The sequence below is a fragment of the Protomyctophum parallelum genome (assembly GCF_964188405.1).
Source record: "Protomyctophum parallelum genome assembly, chromosome: 4".
Taxonomy (NCBI): Eukaryota; Metazoa; Chordata; class Actinopteri; order Myctophiformes; family Myctophidae; genus Protomyctophum; species Protomyctophum parallelum.
This window is the reverse complement of record NC_139700.1, coordinates 32,696,100-32,716,729: the sequence shown is the minus strand read 5'-3', so window position 1 is coordinate 32,716,729 and position 20,630 is coordinate 32,696,100. Positions and strand designations below refer to the sequence as shown.

The following is a 20,630-nucleotide window of genomic DNA, read 5'->3' as shown; positions in this document are numbered from 1 at the left end:
GCCCCCACTGTGGTAAATTGCAACCATATCGATCTGGCTATTAAATCGGCCTATGATAATTAGCTTCTTTACAGAAACAACAGGTTTTAGAAACATCATCATCCAACATATTTTACTGTGTTTGTTTAAACGCTAGTAGCGCTCATTGAGCGTATTTCGTTGAGCGTATTTCGCAACCGGGTTAGACACATTGACGAGTCGTCGTCATTTGCTTTGCTACTATTTTGATTGGTTACTGTGAACCAATCGCTGAAGGCTGCCGCTTTGGCAATGCCCATCCCAGAAATAGCTGTCGTGGGAAGGGCTTTCAGTCTGAATAATGAAGTGAAATGAAATGAGAGTCAGGCTATGTTTCACAGTGCTGAGGTTTGTGTGTGAATAATGTACGTTGGACACAACATTTGGATGAGAACATGGAGTGAAGATGTCCAAAAGTCAAACTATCATCTGCCTTAAGCGTCCAGGGCGCTACACCAAAAGAAGGCAAGCGGCGGGAACACGGAAGCGCGATGCTCGCTGGGTAGAGAGGAGTGCTGCAGGGCATCTTTACCATAGACATGGCAGAGGCGCTGCCAGGTCAAAAAGCATGTTCTTTGAACATGGCCAGCTACTAGATCATCAGCTTGGTGGTCACACTTCCTACTCACCCCACCCCCAGACCCCAAAGAATCAAAGCATTATGGGGCATTCCAGGGCAGCCTGTAATGAGCCATTCATTCTCCAGCTTCTGACAGGCAATGAATTCTGAGATATACCACGGCTGCCCAGGGCTAAGAAGCTGTTAACGAGAGCCATTTGATTTTTTACACATTTTCTACTTATCAGTGCAATAAAACTATACGAGGAGCAAACAGTTATAGCACTTTCATAAATACAGTTGGAAATAAATGAATGTAGTCAGAATAACGTAATTTTACGCACATGCAGTCTAAGTGATGCGCAGGCACTGGCCATATTTCTCAGTAGAAACACCAAATGACAGTTTGCTCACTACTGTACTTCATTCCACTGTATTTTGCATACTGTCAGACAGCCATCCACATGGCTGTATTTCTAAAACGGATTGTCCCAATTGTAAGATTTCTGTTGTAAATTATTCTATAATATACACCTTAAGCTTATATCAGTCACAGGACGTGTAGTTTCTACTCCGTTTCAGCAAAGACCAGCGGAGAACCCACTGAAGTGTGCAGTTAAAAGCAATTTACTGAAATTAAACATGGACATCCATGTCCAACCGACAGAAACACTATAATATAAACATTGTAATTTAAATTAGATTCTGGTGCACATTCAACATTACTCGAGTTATCCAACTACAATATACTGTATAAAAGATCAACAACTTCTCTTCATATTTTGTACTGATTAATGTGGTCTTGATCGAGGAACGTCCTATGTGACCGAAACGTCAATATTTAATATATTAATTTCATTGCAAAGGTGATCCAGTGAGTGCGGCGTACAAGTGGAGTACAAGACCTCACCACAACTTGTTCAAGGACTACAAGGTTATTTTAAATGATATAGTTGTTCATCTCGACCCGCTCTGTTAATAACTAACATAAGTCATTTCACGGATGAGACTCCTTCAAATTGGTTTTGCTTTTAACGTTTAGCCCTAAGCCCGAATAAAACAAATTGTTTGTTTTGGAATGGTTTGTTTGTGTTCATATATCATAGGGCTGTGTATTACACAGCCATGTCAGCGCAGCATAAAACATTAGTCCAACCTTAGCTAGGACGAGTTGTGAGCTTGTAGAGCTGCTATTTTCACAGTGCTAACTGGTTAATGGCTGGACTTTACCTGTAGCATCACATTACTGTAGTTACCAATACTGCTTAAAGAGTCTAAGAGCCCATATCTAATATAGGGGTTCTCAACCTGTGGGTCGCGACCCCTCAGGGGGGTCGCCAAATTATTTTGGGAGGTCCCCAAATTAGTTTACATAGTACATGCATAAACTTTCCTTAATGATTATATCTGGTTTCAGTATTCATTTATGATATATTTCTCCATTATTGTCTCCTCCAGGCCGAAGGCATGGGGGGAGAGTATGTTTTGCACTCCGTCCGTCCTTCCGTCCGTGTGTGTGTGTGTGTCCGTCCGTCCTTCCGTCCTTCCGTCCGTCCGTTATCAGCTAATCTCCGGCACCGTTGGCCCGATCCATGCCAAACTTTGCACACACACTCCCTGGATGCCAACGACGAACCTCTGCCCCAAATATTCCTCAACGGCCTGTTATAGCGCCACCATGAGGCCGATTTAGGCAAAACACACGTCCGTTATAAGCTAATCTCCGGCACCGTTGGCCCGATCCATGCCAAACTTTGCACAGACACTCCCTGGATGCCAACGACGGACCTCTGCCCCAAATATTCCTCAACGGCCTGTTATAGAGCCACCATGAGGCCAGGCAAAACACACGTCTGTTATCAGCTAATCTCCGGCACCGCTGGCCCGATCCATGCCAAACTTTGCACACACACTCCCTGGATGCCAACGACGAACCTCTGCCCCAAATATTCCTCAACGGCCTGTTATAGCGCCACTATGAGGCCGATTTAGGCAAAACACATTTCTGTAGATTAATCGTACACATTTTATCCATACATCACACAATTCGGTATACACTATCTCCATAGTCATGTGATCAACACGGAGCGGCACCATTTCCCATATTCCATCCTGATCGGCTAAGATTGGCTTCCAAAGCTCACACGATTGGTCCGTTTCGAAAAAAACCCCACAAATCACAAACACAGTTTCAATGCAATTTCCGTGAAATTATACACGCACATTTCCACTAGGCCGAGGACGACATGCCACAGAATTTCCCCCCAAATCAGCCTCACGGTGGCGCTATAACAGGCCAATTCCTGTTTTTAGCTATAACTGCATCGATCTGTATACAACTTACACTCCCTAGAGGCCATGGAAAAACATTGTCCCTGCATCCCTCCACATCTGCCGGTTATAGCGCCACCATGAGGCCGATTTCTGTAAAACACATTGCTTATGTTAGTCGCACAGATTTCATCCAAATCTCACGCAAATCGGTCCACATGATCTCTGTAGTCATGTGATCAAGACGAGTCTGTTGGATTTCGACCTGCCCTGGTGGAGACCTGTGCCGATGGGCACTTTATCTAGTTAAGGTTATTTTTGCAGTCAGTTTGTATTGGGGATGGGGAGGGGGGGTGGGGGGAGTCAGGGGTCGTGAGACATGGCCAAAGCATTTCCGGGGGGCCCCAGCCAAAAACTTTGAGAACCCCTGCTCTAATGCAGCGGTTCCCAAACTGTTTTGGCAGAGCACCCCCTGTTACCTCCTGACCTAGCTGACTCACTGCCGCCGTTTCCTTTTCATAGTGTTTTGTATTTGTTGAGGACATGTATTATGTCAGGATTTTAGGCTTAATGTCTGACTGTACCTATAGTGCTGTTCACATTTTCTGACTAATACTAGTATATTCAATCAATAAATTTTTTCTTAAATAGCCCTGGCCGGATCTCAAGAAGAAATAAGAAATAGCCCCCGGTCTCTTCATCAGTCACTCATTCCTATCACAAATTAACTTTGTGGCATCCTCCTAGCTGTCTCATTCCTATACAAGTAGCAGATCTGCTTCACAGTTCAGACTAGTCATTGGTCCGACAAACGACAACCTACAGTACCTCAAACCCTAACCTAACTATAACAGCAAGCACGGGAGCAGCGCATGTACGACATGCGGGACTCATGTCGGACTAATGCTCTGTTGGAATTACGTGCGGATCCCCTACTTTACAGTACTGGCTATACCTGCACACATGTGTGGGCGAAACCACAGGAGAGCGCAAGGGTTACGGCGGGGCTCCACCGGGCGTGTCAGCGTCGCGTCTCCGTCACCGTCAGGGAATGTTCCCTTTTTAATAAAGGAAGGGTGGCTCCACTGCCCGCGTTGCGTGACTGCATTAAAATTGCCCCGGTTCGTTTCTTGACGTGCGCGACGGAGACGCAACGGGCCCGGTGGAGCCCCGGTGTTGCGGGCTAGTCGTCGTTGTCTGGCAAGCTAATTCATCAGAAGTGGTGAGCCATGAATACCTGTGTGTGCAATATGGGTGTAGAGCTGTAACAGCATGGGCCTACTGGACAGCAAACACCTATGTACCTGCATACAGTGCTACAGTTTGGTACAGTAGCATTCAAGAGCAAGAGAAACACGGAATGGACTCAATACATGGCGGTGGTTCCCAAACCTTTTAGCTCAGGGCCCAAAATAGTACAGGTTTGATGTCTCCCCGCGACCCAAAACATGGGTTTGAAAATAACCAATTATGTACTGTACATTCTGAAAATATATATATATATTTTTTACTTTTAGGAAAGCTTTTTGAAACATGAATATATATTAAAAATAATTGTAGTAAACAAAAAAAGATATTTAATGGTGAAAAAACAGGTATGCGACCCAAAAATGGGTCCCGACAACGGCCTTTCCTGATTGGTGCCCAGATGATGGCTCTTCTGGATATAATATAGCCACCTGTCAGTGGTTAAACTTTGCTTATAGCAATTTTTTAAACACATTCTTTTTTTTTTTTAGCTTGGTTGGGGCATATGCAGATCCCTGTTATTAGCAGAACAGTGGCAAGAAGAAGAAAACAGGAGGAGAAAGCAGAGTGTGAAAAAAACACATCAAGGTACTCGTTCTAAGGGTTCCTGCTCCTGAGAATATTATAAAATAACAGTGCTGCATGAGAATTCAAATTGCACTCGCTTGTTTATTTTGATTCAATGTTGTGGAAGTCATTTCGGCAGATGAAGAGCTTCATGGTTGATATGTTGCCCTCGTAATAACCTTGTTCAAGAGCTATGACTCGGTGTGTGGATAATGTACCTCTGTTCTGATTTCTGTCTTTTTAATCCATCACCTGGCCTAAATATAGGCTTAGAGTCAACACTCAACAAAAATTCTAAAAAATAAAGAAATGCCTGGGCACTTCAAAAGAAACTACCCAAATAAAATACTGGAGCACAAGACTGGGTCTGCATGTTTTTTAAACAGAGAGGAAATGCATTTTGCTATTCTGCCACCAAAATGTAATTCATCTCGATTCCCCATCCACTATCAGCTTGGTAAAAACTGACCTAAAAACATCGACTCAAATTGTCCTCAAATTAAAATAGTTTTCAAAAAGGCTCTAAGAAGAGAATACTAGCACCCACATTATTTATTTATTTTACTGAGACACTCGACTCAACTCGTGGCTAAAGACTCGAGACTCGACTCAGACTCGACCCCAAAGACTCCAGACTCGAGCTCCGAGGCTCGTGGGCATTTCTGAATACCCTATCATCTAGCCTCTACAACAGAACAGCACTACTGATCACCCACTGTCTGATAATGTGCTCTAATGTACATACAGTAGCCACTGTCTAGTACAGGATACAAACAAGCACTTAAAAAAGCACCGTTTTCATCATCACCATTATCCTAAAGAAGCATAATCTGCTTAGCTGGGTAAAACCTCATGAAATACAAAACATGTCTGCAGAGATTATAAGATTAACTCGCACTGCTCTCTCCTCTGTCTGCTGTCATCAACTTCAAAATCGGTGCAGTAGTGGGCAGGGGGGTGGCGGGGCTTTCCGTACAGAGAAGGGGGGGGGGGGGGGGTGGGGGGGCTTTCCCTACAGAGAAACACATGGAATACAACGAAATACAGTAGTGCAGTTAATAAGAGCATCTACTGTACCTCGTGATATTGATTCAACTGTAAGAAATGGCTGACTGAGGGCCAACAATGTTAAAGGGATAGTTCACCCCCCAAAAGAACATATTTTTTCCTATCGATTACTCTCCCCATGGAGACTTGAATTCATGTATATTTCTCTCTTTGTGTCGGCTATTTTCAAAAAAATCTATAGGGCCTATCCATAAATTCAAGTCTTCATACAATAAAAAATGTATATACTGTATATATCGGTTTTTGATTTATTTTTGCATAAACCAGTGGTATTGAACACATCTGTATGTTGTTTCAAAAATATTGAACCAATGGAAAGTAGTAGAAAACGCTTTGGACAAAACCTCTTAACTCCATTAAACTGTCTGACTAAAGCAACTAACTCCACCACCTCTCCCTCTCTCATGAAAGTAATTGACAATACCAGTAAGATGCCTTATACAGTAGGCGAGCCGCGAGAGCGACCACAGGGCTGAGCCACTCTCCCAGAATAATGTCCCTTCATTATGTCAGCACTGTCATAGAAGTTTCATTTTAAATTGTCTCATATAAGCAGCGGGGCACATTATTATTTATGGCTAGTACTCAAAGGAGCACCTGTACGTATCCTGCCACCACATTATTCCGCTTTCACACGGGCAGATGCAAAAGATACAAAGATGCAAAGTGTAAAGGTGGCCTTACACTAGCTGATTTTTGCAGATTTTTGCAGATTTTCTGCAAAAAATCCTACACTACAGGATAATCGGAGCGGGTAATCGGAGCGGGGCAGAGCAAATATCAAACATTCTTGATGTTGATCGGGCCGATCCCGATCGCACTTTGAGCGGCCCCGAGCAGATCGGAGGGATTACGATTGGATCTTTTAAACACTCACACTAGACGATAATTTATGCCCGAGAATCGCTCCCGATTGAGTCGGGCACCCCCCCGCACAATTATTGGCTAGTGTAAGGCCACCTTATGTCACAACACCAGCAAGCTAATTCAGATTTCAGAGGCGCCCAACACCAACTTTGATGAAGTAGTATTACTTTGTTTACAAAATATACGGTTTTCTTAATTTCCTGAAAAATGAACATTTTGGAGTTAGGTGGTTTCTTCCCGACAGCAGAGACTCTCTCTCTCTCTCTCTGCACACAACGTACATGAATGTAAGCAATATATTGCTTAGCTGGACATACAGTATGCTGGTGGAATATTGTGATTGATTGTGTGTACAAATTATTCATACATCAGTCGGATAGTCTCAAACACTAACGAATGCCCGTGTTATAACTTACATCGTTATAATGGATTATACCTATACAGCTACCTATATTCACAGTGTCTGTCATAATGTTAGCTCCTCAACGTCGGGTCCAGGGTAGGGATGGGTATCGAGGATTTGAATACCCATGTTCAGTTCTGTAGCCGGTACCCAAGTGTTATGACCCTGGGTCATATGTGTACTTTTCTTTTAGATTTCTTCCCGCTTTGCTTTGCGCACGCACGCACGCATGTACAGTACGCACGCACGCACGCATGCACACACAGCTTTCTGGCGCAACAGAGCTGATGAGTTTCAGACTGCTTCACTTTGCAATGCGTGACCCAGTGCAAGGCAATAAAGGCATCTATTGGTCACAGCTGAAATTAATTGCATATTTACAGCCGATTCAACTCTTTGGTTTTAATTTGCATGCCGTTTGATTCTACCTCTACATGATACCGCCGCCACACTGTGAAGCTGTTGAGGGCTGATTACACTGCGCTGCATGTTATTATTATGTCCATAGAGTTTAAGCACGGAGCCGAGCACATTCGCCAACCTTAATCCAGTCGCCAACCTTAAAGCACGGTTGCCAACCTTAATATGCATGTTCGCCAACATAAATCTGGTCGAACTAACGGGAGGTCGAACCATGTCCACCCCGCCTCGGTGGCTGGCTCCTCTCACTGTCCCCCGGGTACAGTACAGATCACACTTATATAATGAAATATAATTAAATATGGGTCGGGATTGGGGAGTCTGACGGCAGGGAAAACCATAGGTGCACAGTGCACACTGCCTGGGACCGATGTTGCTCGTGTTGGAGCCGAGCCACGCGAGCCTGTGTGTTCACTGCGCAGCGGCAGCAGCAGCGACACTGATCATGTGCCATGCATGCGTACTATTAAGACTTGATTATTTTATTGTTTGTTTGGCGTTTTAACTTGATGAGGGGAAGGGGAGATTGTAATCAAGCCTGTAACCCCCGTTACTATACGCCCGTTACCAGATTACCATAAATCCTCTTTTAGGAACCCGGGCTATTATTTGTCTCAACCGATCCCGATACCGGGCTTTTATTGAAAGGAGGCAGCTATAAGAAGGAGGAATTTATTTCACATTTTCAAACTGATCATAATGAACAAATCACATTTTGGGTCAGTTAGAACACAGTAAAATGTATTGGGCTCATGTAGCCTATTGAAACCAAGTCCTCATGAAATATTGAACAGTGCAGTTGCAGGTGCTCAATGGTCATTTTAACTGTTTTTCCATTATTGGAATATTGCCTATGGTAAATACCATAATAACATCAACACATCAATTTAACTTGAATAACCAATGTCATTGTCATTTGAAGCTACCGTATATGATTCCCTGCTTTCATATGACATGAAAAAAATAAAAATACAATGGCAGTCCCTCAGTCAAATCTGGTCACATTCACAAATATACCGGTATATAACTTCAACTGAGATAGACTACCACAGTACTGTGGTAAAGGCCTACAGTTAGGCTACTGACAAGTTCAGATGCAACATAAAAATAAAATGTATGATAGGCTATTTCATATACCGGTAATATCAAATCAGAACAGTGCAACACTGCAGTGCTTCAACGGGAGGGAGAGAGAGAGAGAGAGAGAGAGAGAGAGAGAGAGAGAGAGAGAAAGAAAGACGTGTTAGAAAGAGCGTCTCTCTCTAACGTGCGTGCGCGCGTGAGAGAGAGAGAGAGAGAGAGAGAGAGACATGTGTTAGAGAGAACGTCTGAGAGAGAGAGAGAGAGAGAGAGAGATAGAGACTTGTTGCTAACAGGGTCCCGTTAGCAACAAGCTAACAGCATACCGGTGGTACGTTCGTTCCATAAAATGAGAGATCCACAACGCGCATGGAGCTGCGCCAGTGCGCCAGGCTGCAAAACCCCCCATGCGCTCATCGATCTGCCGTTTATAGAACCAACGTTCGTTGCATGAAGGGCAGATCTGTGGTGGCTCTCTCCCGAAGTTAACTTTGTTGTTGTATTGTGTGCGAGCCGAGCACCGCGGCCACGGCATCTGGACAGTGGACGCTGACGTGACAGGCACAGAGCAGCGAAAGTAACAGATACGGTACTTGGGAAAAAAACAACACAAAAAACCCCGGCTCATAAAAGGAGGCCGGTGATTAATAGGGGCCCGGTAATGAATAGAAAGGAGGAGTTTATTGGAGGATTTACGGTACACATTTTAAAATGTACTCTAAAACGTTACAGTTATGGTGGTTGCACACTGGATACGTTTTTCGGAAAACCGACAGGAAAACGCAGCAAAAAATCCGAAAACGCGTCCAGTGTGCTGTGTAGGGACCTTTACCGTTTTTCTTTACTCTGATTACGTAATGGCGTTACATGTGATCCGTTACTTCCCAACCCTGCTTTGGCAAGCCAAAATAATAAGTAAAAAAAATAAATCAGCGATCCGGTTTGATATCAATAATAAAGCTTATCAGACGGAACATTACGCCAGAAGCAGTTGCTGGTTGGATTCCTTATGACGGAACGTTCTGCCAAGAGCAGTAAAACCGTTAATCACCCTAACCTGTTGTATGTCCTCCCCATCTCTATCTCTCTGTCTTGCCAACCTGTATGCCCTTTGTTTGGCCTCTGCCACCTCTACCTTCACTTTACACTGCATCTCCCTGTACTCTTGTCTACTCTCTTCAGTCCTCTCAGCGTCCCACCTCTTCTTAGCTAACCCCTTTGTCTGTACACTATCCTGCACGTCCACATTCCACCACCAAGTCTCCTTATCTACTTTCCTTCCAGATGACACACCGAGTACTCTCCTACCAGTCTCCCTGATCACATTAGCTGTAGTTGTCCAGTCATCTGGGAGCGCCTCTTGACCTATAGAGCCTGTCTCAACACCTCCCTGAAAACCATAGAACACTCAGATGACATCGTCGATACAAGATGTAGTCTACCTGTGTGCTCCTACCTCCGCTCTCACCACCCTGTGTTGCTGCTTCTTCTGGAAGAAAGTATTCAATACAGCAAATTCCATCCTCTATGCAAAGTCTACCACCATCTGTCCTTCTGCGTTCCTATCCTGGATACCAAACTTGCCCATCAGTTCCTCATCACCTCTGTTGCCTTCACCAACATGTCCAAGTCTGCACCAATCACCACGTCTCACACTTCTGGGGATACTGTGTATCACTTTATCTAAAAAAACAATAAAAGGTTTGACAACAAACAACTGGGAATGACTGACCTATGGCCATGTAGTCCTCTGCGTCACCGGGCAGCAAGGTGGCGAGGGGGCCGGCGTACAGCAGGAGGCCGTCCTCCTCCGTCATGAACTCTACGGAGAGATGGCTATCGTAGCACGGCCTAACAGGTGGAAACCACGCATAGCCGTTGCCATGGAAACTACGCTTTGTCTGCTGGCACTCCGGACCCTGGAGCTGAGGGGGGCACCGGCACCTGTGCAGCAGGGAGAAAAGAAAGAAAGAAAGAAAGAAAGAAAGAAAGAAAGAAAGAAAGAAAGAAAGAAAGAAAGAAAGAAAGAAAGAAAGAAAGAAAGAAAGACAGAACTTCAACTAAAGATTTAGAAAATGTAGTTGTATTCTACTTTTGCAAGCTCTTCAAATATAATATTCAAAATCATTCTTCCAAAAAGAGTTTCACAAAAAAGGTAGTTTCAATTGTTGGGTCAAACCAACCATCTTGAGCTCTGGTTAAATACCATAGATTCACCAACCTATCTAGCCAAAATAAACACAGAAAACAATTCCCAGAGCACGGTGGCACAGTTGGTAGTGCTGTAGCCTCACAGCTAGAAGGTCCTGGGTTCGATTCCCGCTCGGGACGCTGTGGGTGCTGGCGGCGTGTTTCCTCCTCCGCGTCATCAGTGCCCATACCTGAAGGCGGGGTTGGCGAAAGGGCCTTTCTGTGTGGAGTTTGCATGTTCTCTCCGTGTCCCCTAGGGTAGGTACCCTCACAAAAAACATGCAGTAATCCTGGTCACTAAACTGCCTCCCCCTGGCCAGCCGGGGCGCCTGATGGAGGGGAAAGGAACTGGTTGTGGCAGTTCTCCCAAGAGGATGTAAAAAGGTCCAATTTGAAACACAACATGCAGCGTGAGCAAAAACACCCTATCAATGCAGGCAAACAGTGGTGGAAGTGCATTTACGTACTTCAGTAAAATTTAAGTAAATACTTGGATACTGTAATAGTTTATACTTAATTATAATTTTAAGTTAATTATAAACTGCACTATGGTTATTTGAACAATTAATGAATACTTTAGTAACCTGTTACTTGCAGGTTTAGATTATTATTACCTAAAACATTACATTAACAGTTTGACTGCGGAAAACGATTTATCGGACTTTTAATCAACCCCCCTTCACTGCCGAGATTGTTGTATTACCTTTAGAGCATACGCTGAATTATTTGGGCTTTTAATCCGCGAAAATCCAGCAAAAAAAGCTCCCCTGGTTTGTTATGATCCGAGTATAGCATCCACCATCTTGGTGCACCCGGAAGACGCACACAAGACTGGTCTCAATGAGGCGTTGCACCCCATTAGTTTACATTGGCCTCAATTTCCCAGAAGCCCTAGCAGCCCACAGCATGTGACGATTTCCGGTTTTTTTATCACAACAGATGCGCCTACTCTCTTTCTCCGCGGCGAAGAAGAATTTTCTTTTTTTTGTTTACATTACGGCGGATTAAACACATAAAACAAAACTCGCGTATGTCCGATATGGCAGCGACATTAACCTGGAGTAATCCATTCAAAGCACGGAAACTGTTAACCACTTAAGCCATATTGTATACTATAGCTATTCAAACATTATCTAATAAATTATTAATAATAATAATAATAATAATAATAATAATAATAGCATTGCTGATAGGTATTTTTCTTTTGTAGATCTGTTATTTTTGGTGGAGGAGATTGTCATGTGGCCTTTGACCTGGTATTCCATAGGTTTCGCTGAATTATGGATTATGAATTGCCCTGTGACTTACATTTGATGTCAGGCTGTCCCACTGACGTTAAAATAGTATGGTTCTGGCCCCGTCGGAGACTAGATAGTAACACTTTTCCCCTAGCCAGCGTTGGTAGATAAGAGTTGTTTTGTTTCCGTTTGCCATAACACCCAGCCTCTGTGTTTTTGCCCTTGAAGTTAGTATTCGCTCTAACAGACTGGTAAACTGCACTCAATGACGTTATGCCCTGTCCCCCGGTTCCACTAACTGATATTGCGTGTCCGGACTATCTCTGCCCCGTGAGATAGTTCCTGTATGCAATATTTGTGACGTCTTGCATTATCTGTCCATTTGTAAACAAATATGTTTTTTGACCTTGTTGTTCAACACATTTTCCGGTGTATTGATTACGGTATGCTATATTAACCATGTTCAATTGAACATGGGCAGAGATCTTTGTGAAACGCTGTCCGGATTGCATGCCTGTCTTCTCTCCCGAAATAATGGTGAATATATCTGATTGAACCTCCCTCTAAGTTCTGCTTGTCTGAGTTCTCTTCCTTGTGTCCGTCAATTAATTCTAAGGTATTTTGGTTAACTCTGTTATACTCTGACTTTTACTCATTATAGCCTAAAAGGTTTTTATAACCATTTCTGTAAAGTTACAAGCCCTCTGCTTCTATTCTGGTAAAGAGTATTTATGGTACTTAGATTACTTTCTAAAGTATTTATACAGTTCCGGTGTTCCGGAGCTCTCTCTAGCTCTAGCTCTCGCTAGCTATCGATCCTATTATATAGTTATTAATTTATACAGTCCTTTTCCTAATCTAGTAAAATAATATCCATCAATTGCTGCTTTTACTTTACTACACTCAACTACAACTAACAAGGTTGTCAAAGTGCACACTGATCTCCTGCATTAGCCACGAAGCTCTGCATATTCAGAATCAAACATTAATTAATCAATTAAGTGTGAACGCAGCGCTAACAGAGCTCCGTTCATTATTTACACAGCTGCCTCGCCTCAGTCCTCAGGAGACGCTCCCCTGTCTGGCACCGACCACGTCTCTTTTGTTAGATCTTAATTAATTCCATTTCTCTTACTATTGCATAGTGCCACCGGTCCGCCGCTGCTGATTTAGTGACTTTCTTCCTCAATCTCTCTCTTCCTCTCCCTCCTCTTAGCTGCTTTTAAAGGTGTTATGGAGGTTTGAGCGACCCTGGCTGTCTGATATATTTGACACTGGCTCTCCTTTTTACTTGCCTATACTTCAATTACTGGCTGAGTGGCCAGGCGGCTTGCTCCTCAGTTCGCTGCAAATAACTGATGAAAAAGGCTTAACCACTTACAACCTGGCTTCCCTATTTTGGCATGTTCTCATTGGTGGGGGGAAAACACTCAAAATGTTAATATATATACTGTATAAAGAAATCTAAGATATATCATTAAACATTTCAAACGTTTGTAAAATTGCATTGTGAGCTTGTAGATCTAGGGCATTGAACCCCAGCATCCCTGTTTAAAAATAATTTCCTCCGTAGTCGTTCCAAGTACAGTTGTAACTCAAATCCGTTTTACTAAGACTAGAGGGTTTAAGTGGTTAAGCGGTCAAATAGAGACACTATCACTGTCATGACATGGGGATGAATGGAGGCTTCCCTGACCTTTGTGGAACACATTTATGTAGCAATAGCAATAGTAAATATTAGCAATCCCTGAAACTCGCCGTCAAAGTCTGCGCGCTGCGTGATGAGAAACAACCCTTTCAATCACGGTGGGGGTGGATGCAAACGGACGGGAAAGGCGAGGCAGATCTCATCCCATTCCCCCGTGCTGATAATGTCAAAGCCATCTATTTTCACGCCGCGTTTCAGGAAGCCTCTCTGTGTACCCACTACCCAGGGCTGTTAGGGGAGCTGTTTCTCCCCCAGCGCTGTTTATTCAGAGGAGAGGCTCCACATGTGAGGAATGCTGATCGGTATACGTACCGTACGCACAGCGCATCAGCCCCCATGCATACATATCGTCGCTGTCGGGCGGAAACCTTGTATCTTCAACTTTTTGTTTCGATTTTATTTCTTATTCTGAAAATTAATGCCATTATTTGTCGTGTAAGTGTTCAAACGTTGCGGAAATAATTGCACTGCAAGCTCAGAATGCGGTGTAACCTTGTTGATAGATAGTTAAAAATTGAGAAGGGGGCACGGTGGCAAAGTCGTTAGTGCCGTCGCCTCACAGCTAGAAGGTCCTGGGTTCGATTCCTGCTGGGGACGCCGTGGGCGCTGGGGGCGTGTTCCCTCCTCCGCGACATTGGTGCCCATACCCGAGGCGGGGTTGGTGAAAGGGCCTTTCTGTGTGGAGTTCGCATGTTCTCCCCGTGTCCCCTAGGGTAGGTACCTTCACAAAAAACATGCAGTAATCATAGTCTCTAAACTACCTCCCCCTGGCCAGCCGGGGCGCCTGATGGAGGGGAAAGGAACTGGTCGGAATAACGTGTTCCTTCCACCCACTACGTCCGGCCAGGGAAACTCCCCCCTGTCGCGTGAAAAGAAGCAGCTTGTTTTGGACATACTACAAGGTTTCCACCCGACATTGATGATATGCAAACAAACGCTACAACAACTACACTCTTTCATATGTCACAGGAGAGCAATGCCAATCTCCAATCTAGCAGTGTCAGGGCATGTTTCTCATACCGCTGACTTACAATATCTGATTAGGCTGGCAGTTAAGGTCGTTCTGCACAGGATAGACGCGGAAATTGGACTCTTTATGACTGTAAGGTATTCACATGAGGGAACAAATACTGTATGCTTCTTATGGTGCAGCATAAGGGCTTTTTCAACAGCCTGCATATCAGACTGTCAATCGAAGACGAAGACGAAGACGAAGACGAAGACGAAGACGAAGACGAAGACGAAGAAGAAGAAGAAGAAAAAGAAGAAGAAGAAGAGAAATATGAAACACACAAAAGCATAGATAGAACCAATATAAAATGAATGCATATTGTACAAACTCAAATTCTACAAATCTGATGCCAAATTACCCCAACTAGACATTTCCTTTTGCACATCCACCATTGCTGCTAGGTTTTTTTCAAATTTCCGATCCTTTTATACAGAAGGTTCATAGTGTGGTTCTATACCTTTGAACCGTAATTCTATCTTATCTTTTTTGTCTTCTTTTTATCTTGTTTACATTGCATTGCTGTTGTTGCACAGTCTTGTGGACATGTTGCATCAACATTTCACTGATTGTATGACTTGATTCTCTGAAAGAGAACCTCCCTCTCACTAACTGCATCTAACCTTGCATGTTCATGACATGTACACAATAACAAATACGTCTTAACATCCACCAAGTTAACCACAATGAACCCTAGCATCCAATATGCGACATTCTGCAAAACTAGCTGATCTACGGTTGTGAGCTTTTCGCTATTTGACATACAACGAATTATATTGTGTTTAAGTGGTTCAATTCACACTCCATACTGTGTGTGGATAGTATTCAGTTGGATTCTATCCAGCTGAATACTATCCAGCTCATTTCACCAGCATACAGCAGAGGGGGTGAAGCAACTGTACTAATCTCGTTGCCCCATATTTATTTAATCTCAGCATTAATGCATTCGATCAAATTAGCTTGCTGTTTCTTGCGTGATAATGTCCCTCAGGGGCTTGTGTACTTAGTGAAGGTTCTTATATCGATTGCAGACGTTAAGTCAACATGCAGGCGTATGGCCAAGGTCTCATCTAATGAGATGAATTTTGAAGGTACAAAATTATTTGCTGCGCAGTATATTTTAAATCCCGAAATTCAATATGAGAGTAGTAAATCTAGCATGTTGGGAGTCTTGAGAACATTTCAGTATCACCTCATGCGGCTGTATCATTTAGAGACTCACAGAACATTTCTTATCTACTAAAGAGATAAAATGTCCTGTGTGTACTGTGTATATACAGTTCAGACTCCTCGCTGGAGGTGTTAGGAGTTCTAGATGTTGTCACAAGATACACCCGAGGGTATGAAAGGATAAGACACACAGACCACAGCGCATGTTGAGCCCTGTTGGCTAATATTCTTTAAAGGGGAATACCACTAATTATTTCAACCTGTCTGTGGGCATTTTGACGTCTTATCAGGCTTTTGTGTGAACCCTGGACAGATTTTAAGTTGTTCGAGTCCATATTTAGATATTTGATATTCATTTGATCGAACATGCACGCAACAAAATATTCCACTACTCATTTAATACACGACTGCTTCTGTTAACTGATGAGGATAATATCCTTCTAATGAAAGGAGACCATCATTTTTACTTTAGTTATTTCATTTAAAATGTATAATGATAGATTTTTTTAAATAAAATAAAATGAAGTAATACATTTTAAACATTAAAACAGAAAACACATGATCGAATTAACATAAATACATATATACTCAGTCTCATATCATACTGTCTACATTTTCCGAAAGGAAAGACGCAGGGAAAAAACATATCCCCACGGCCCATACAAAATAATAACCAGAGGCGGATAACCAAAGCAGATCCCCCCAGCAAATACAACCCTGCATGGGAGCTTGTATTTTCCCTTCCACTCTTTTACACCTATAATACATTTATGTTAAAGGAATTAGAGATTAGAGATGGCTATTATAGGATTGTATCAATTCCAATTCTGCTTATCGATTCCGGTTCTTACCCATTCCCCGGTAAGTCAAATGTTTAGATAACATTATTAATTAAATCAGAGAGGCTTATTGTCGGTATCAGCCGGGTGTGGGAGTCTATCCCCGTTTCATTGTGCTAGACCTCTGGGAGATGGGATGCTGAGGTGGAGCGCAACACCTACCATCAGCTCCCAGTAGGCTACTTGCACAACATCAAGCCCTGCTACTCATACACTGAGTTGGCGGTGCCTGGGATCGAACCCGTGACCTTGTGGTCGAAAGGTGAGTGCTCTACTGACTGAGCAACCACGCGCTACATTCTTTTTGGGATAAAACTGAAAATAATAAAATAAACATGGCCCAGCCAGCCCTCCCTACCTGTATCCACTCTGGGTGTCGACGCAGGTCCCTCCGTGGAGGCAGGGATTGACGTGGTACGACGCACACAGCTGGCGGACCAGCTCCCGGGCGATGCAGCCACACACGGCCGAGGTGGAGGCCGTCAGCGACACCAAGGAGAAGCTGCCGCCGTCCAGCAGGGTGGGCGTGTCGCTGACGCTCAGCTGTGTGAGGCAGCCGCCGCCGCCGGCGGCCCGGCAGGCGGCGGCGCTGCTCGCACACTCGTCCACCTGCACCTGGCTCACGTTCACTCGCAGGATGGACTGCAGCTGTCGAGAGATCGTTATCTCATTATCACCACATGTGGTGAGATAATAGGCATTACGCACGCACACACACACGCCGCAGATACACACAGATACGAATGCTTTCACACACTACACACACACACACACACACACACACTAGGGCTGGGTAGACATGACTTTCACGATTATTTTTCAACTTTTGCCCCAATTACGATTAAAGGAGAATTCCAGATTAACTGTTTTCTTACCTAAATCTGATGTGATCCATCAATGAGTGGTATATGTGGAAAATTACATACAGTACATTACACAGCACCGACAGTGCAAGGCGGGTTTATCGCTAAATTGGTTATTTTTATCGCTTGACAATTCTTTCATTTATATCTATATAGAATATGTCTTTCATACTCTTCGCACTCACAGAGTGTTGTCCCAAATGGGCTGCGGTAAAAGGCAAATGGCCAATAAATCCCACCTCCATGCTAGACATGGAGTTTTGTTTCCCACTCTACCACCGGTCGTTGGCTATAAGATTACGATAAGAAAAGGGCTTGTCTGGAATTCCCCTTTAATGGAACGATTATTTAAACAAAGTAAAATGGTGAAAAAAGCAGATCATCATAAGTTTGTGAGCTAGACTAGGGCTTCCGGTTCCGGGTTAAGCTACTGTGTTGTTGTTCTGACTCTGATGCTGCCTGCTTTATGTGGATTAAGTAAACTACCTCGACACAACTATGTATCCTGTCTCACTGTTTCTTACCCCACAATATATTATATTATATTATATTATATTATATTAACCCCTAGGGTTTCTAGGTTACTGTACCTCTATAAAACATGCAGTGATGGAGGGGAAAGGAACTGGTTGGAATAACGTGTTCCTTCCACACACAGGGGAAACTCCCCCCTGTCAGGTGATAAGAAGCACGACGTGAATTGAAGGAAGCATGAGCTCAGTTCGGAGCTCTCCCCAGGTTGGCAGAGGGAGAGTATAGCCCCAAGGATTACAGTTCAGGCAAATGGCACCGGGGGGAAAAATGGGTGCTATTTTCACAGTGTTTTCACAGTGTTTTAATGTGTTGAAGATTTTCGCCTATAATGACATGCGGTCCAAAAATAGGAATGTCACGGGTTGAAAGTGGTTAAATGTACTGTAATAAAAGCAGTAGTGTTATCGTAAGTTTAACACAATTCAGCGAGACAGTGAAAGGAGAATGACGAAGGGATTGCAAGAGAAATGAGCCTAGATGTACGCTATGGTGTAAGTGAGAGTTGGTGAAAAAAGATAGACTGATGGATAGATAAAAGGAGAGTGATGCAAGGACACCACGGGAGGGGGGGGGGGGGGGGGCACGGCGTCAAACACACAAACAGTTTGTGTTAAAATGACAAAAAAGGGAAGATAAATTTTCAGTTATCGTGTCCCGCCAGACTCCAACATGGACCCCCCCCCCCCCCCAGCTCCTCAATGTACCACTTGATGTACGAGCACAGATCTCTATCTACAAGATGAGTGGTTCCATATCGCCGTTACTCAACACGTGGTCCGCGGACCACTAGTGGTCCATGGCGGAATTACAGGTGGTCAATGGGAAAATGCTTTAAAAGGCTTAAAAGGTTTGATAGCACATTTGTTAAATTCATTGAGGAGGAGCTGACGGCTTTAGTTCCGACACGCCAAAGGTCTGACAACCTACCCCAAACCCTAACCTAGCCCTAACTGCAAGCACGACACAACGCATGTCGGACAAAATGCATGTCGGACCAACACATGTCGGGGGTGACGGGTGATTTCTCTGCCAGTGGGACTAATGAGGCCAACTCTTTTCACCTGTGCAATTTCCAGCCTCTGCCTCAGCCAGTGGGCCGAATTGATTGCCAAGTACACTTTTCAGTGTGCAGTCCTCACACACAGGCACATACATTGATCTCCATGTGGGACACCGACTGACAGTTAAAACGGGTGCTATGGGCCTGGGCCATGGCTCAGCGGTCCAGGCACCTTGGCTGGTAATCCAGTCTGGCAGTGTGCCGCGGGTTCGACTCCCGATCCCGACGGCCTTTACTGCATGTCTCTCCCCCATCTCTCTCCCCATTTTCCTGTCAGCCTACTGTCTGTCCCTCCATGAAAAAATATAAAATAAAGGCGAAAGCCAAAAAAAAACAAAAAAACGGGTGCTATGACAACGTATATCATTAGGTTCCCAAGTTGCAAATGGTTCATGAGCTATGCCTGTTAAAAGTTTGCATTTTCAATTGAGTGCTATAGCGCCACCCTTTGGCCAATGGTTGTGGGCTTGGCATCCTCACCGTTTGGCATACTAGCCCTCTACCATATTGCCAAGTTTAGCAAAAAACGACGGTTAAGCCAGAACTGCTATTTTTGGTGGAAGGAGAAGGAGAAGGGACCAAAGTCCCTTCGGGCTTGGTGGTCCTTGGGGATTGATGCAGAAATATGCTGAAGTAGTGAACATCCAGAGCTAAAAAAACGGTTGAAAACCACTGTATACTAACCTCCTTTTGACGTGCAGCGAGGGTTCCGTGCAGCTTTTCCGGCTGCAGATATTCCGTGTCGGTGAACACGGAGAAGTGAATGTCCAAGGTCTTCTCCCCCGTGTCTGCGATGCTGAAAATGTTCACGCTCCCCGGTCTGACGGCCAGGGATTCAGCCAGGAAATCCCACAGGGTCTCGAGTCGGCTCTTCCCGTGGACGTGCGAGTCGATAAACTCCCTGGCCGTGATGCCTGTGGGAGATAAAGAGGGGAGGGTGAGTTGCAGGCATCCAGTGACAGCTAAGGAGTTGATCAAAGGCTGCTCGGTTACGGATTCCGTTGGCCTTCCATTATCATGCGTGCACTCATTGATCCTCATTGTTCCTGCAGGCTGATGCGGTCTGTGAGGTGAACGAGTCATGACTATGAGACATTTAAAGAGTGGTGGGAAGTAACTAAAGTACATTTACTCAAGTACTGTTTTGAGGTACATTTACTTTACTTGTGTATTTACATTTTTCGACATTTCTATGCGGCAATACTTCTCAGAGTAAAATAATGCTTTATACACTAAAATTTGAGTTATTAGATTTGTTATTACAAACATACATTAATCACTTGAGACCCGTTCTGTACTTCGGCTATTCGTAATTTGCCGCTTTGCCAAGCTCATAACGTGTCACATCGCGAGCCATGGTGAGGCGTTATGAGCTTGTAGATCTGAAATGGGACATTTTGCACAAGGAGCACTGTATACAGTATGCTGATGCCAACAATACCTTTCTACTTTTACTTAAGTAACATTTTGAATGTACAGTAGGCTTTTTCTTTACTTGTAACAGAGTATTTCTACGTT

General features: G+C 44.0%; 1 protein-coding gene across 1 annotated transcript in view; it reads right to left on the bottom strand.

Moving 5' to 3' along the window:
- Window positions 1-20,630, bottom strand: part of LOC310857788 (neural-cadherin-like) — a gene marked incomplete at its 5' end in the record, with an annotated part of 256,098 nt that overhangs the window by 45,803 nt on the left and 189,665 nt on the right. The window contains 3 exons of the mRNA XM_083763673.1: window positions 10,234-10,445; window positions 17,014-17,303; window positions 19,797-20,026. Coding sequence (XP_083619799.1) covers window positions 10,234-10,445; window positions 17,014-17,303; window positions 19,797-20,026 — 732 coding nt within the window. The remainder of the gene's footprint in view (window positions 1-10,233; window positions 10,446-17,013; window positions 17,304-19,796; window positions 20,027-20,630) is intronic.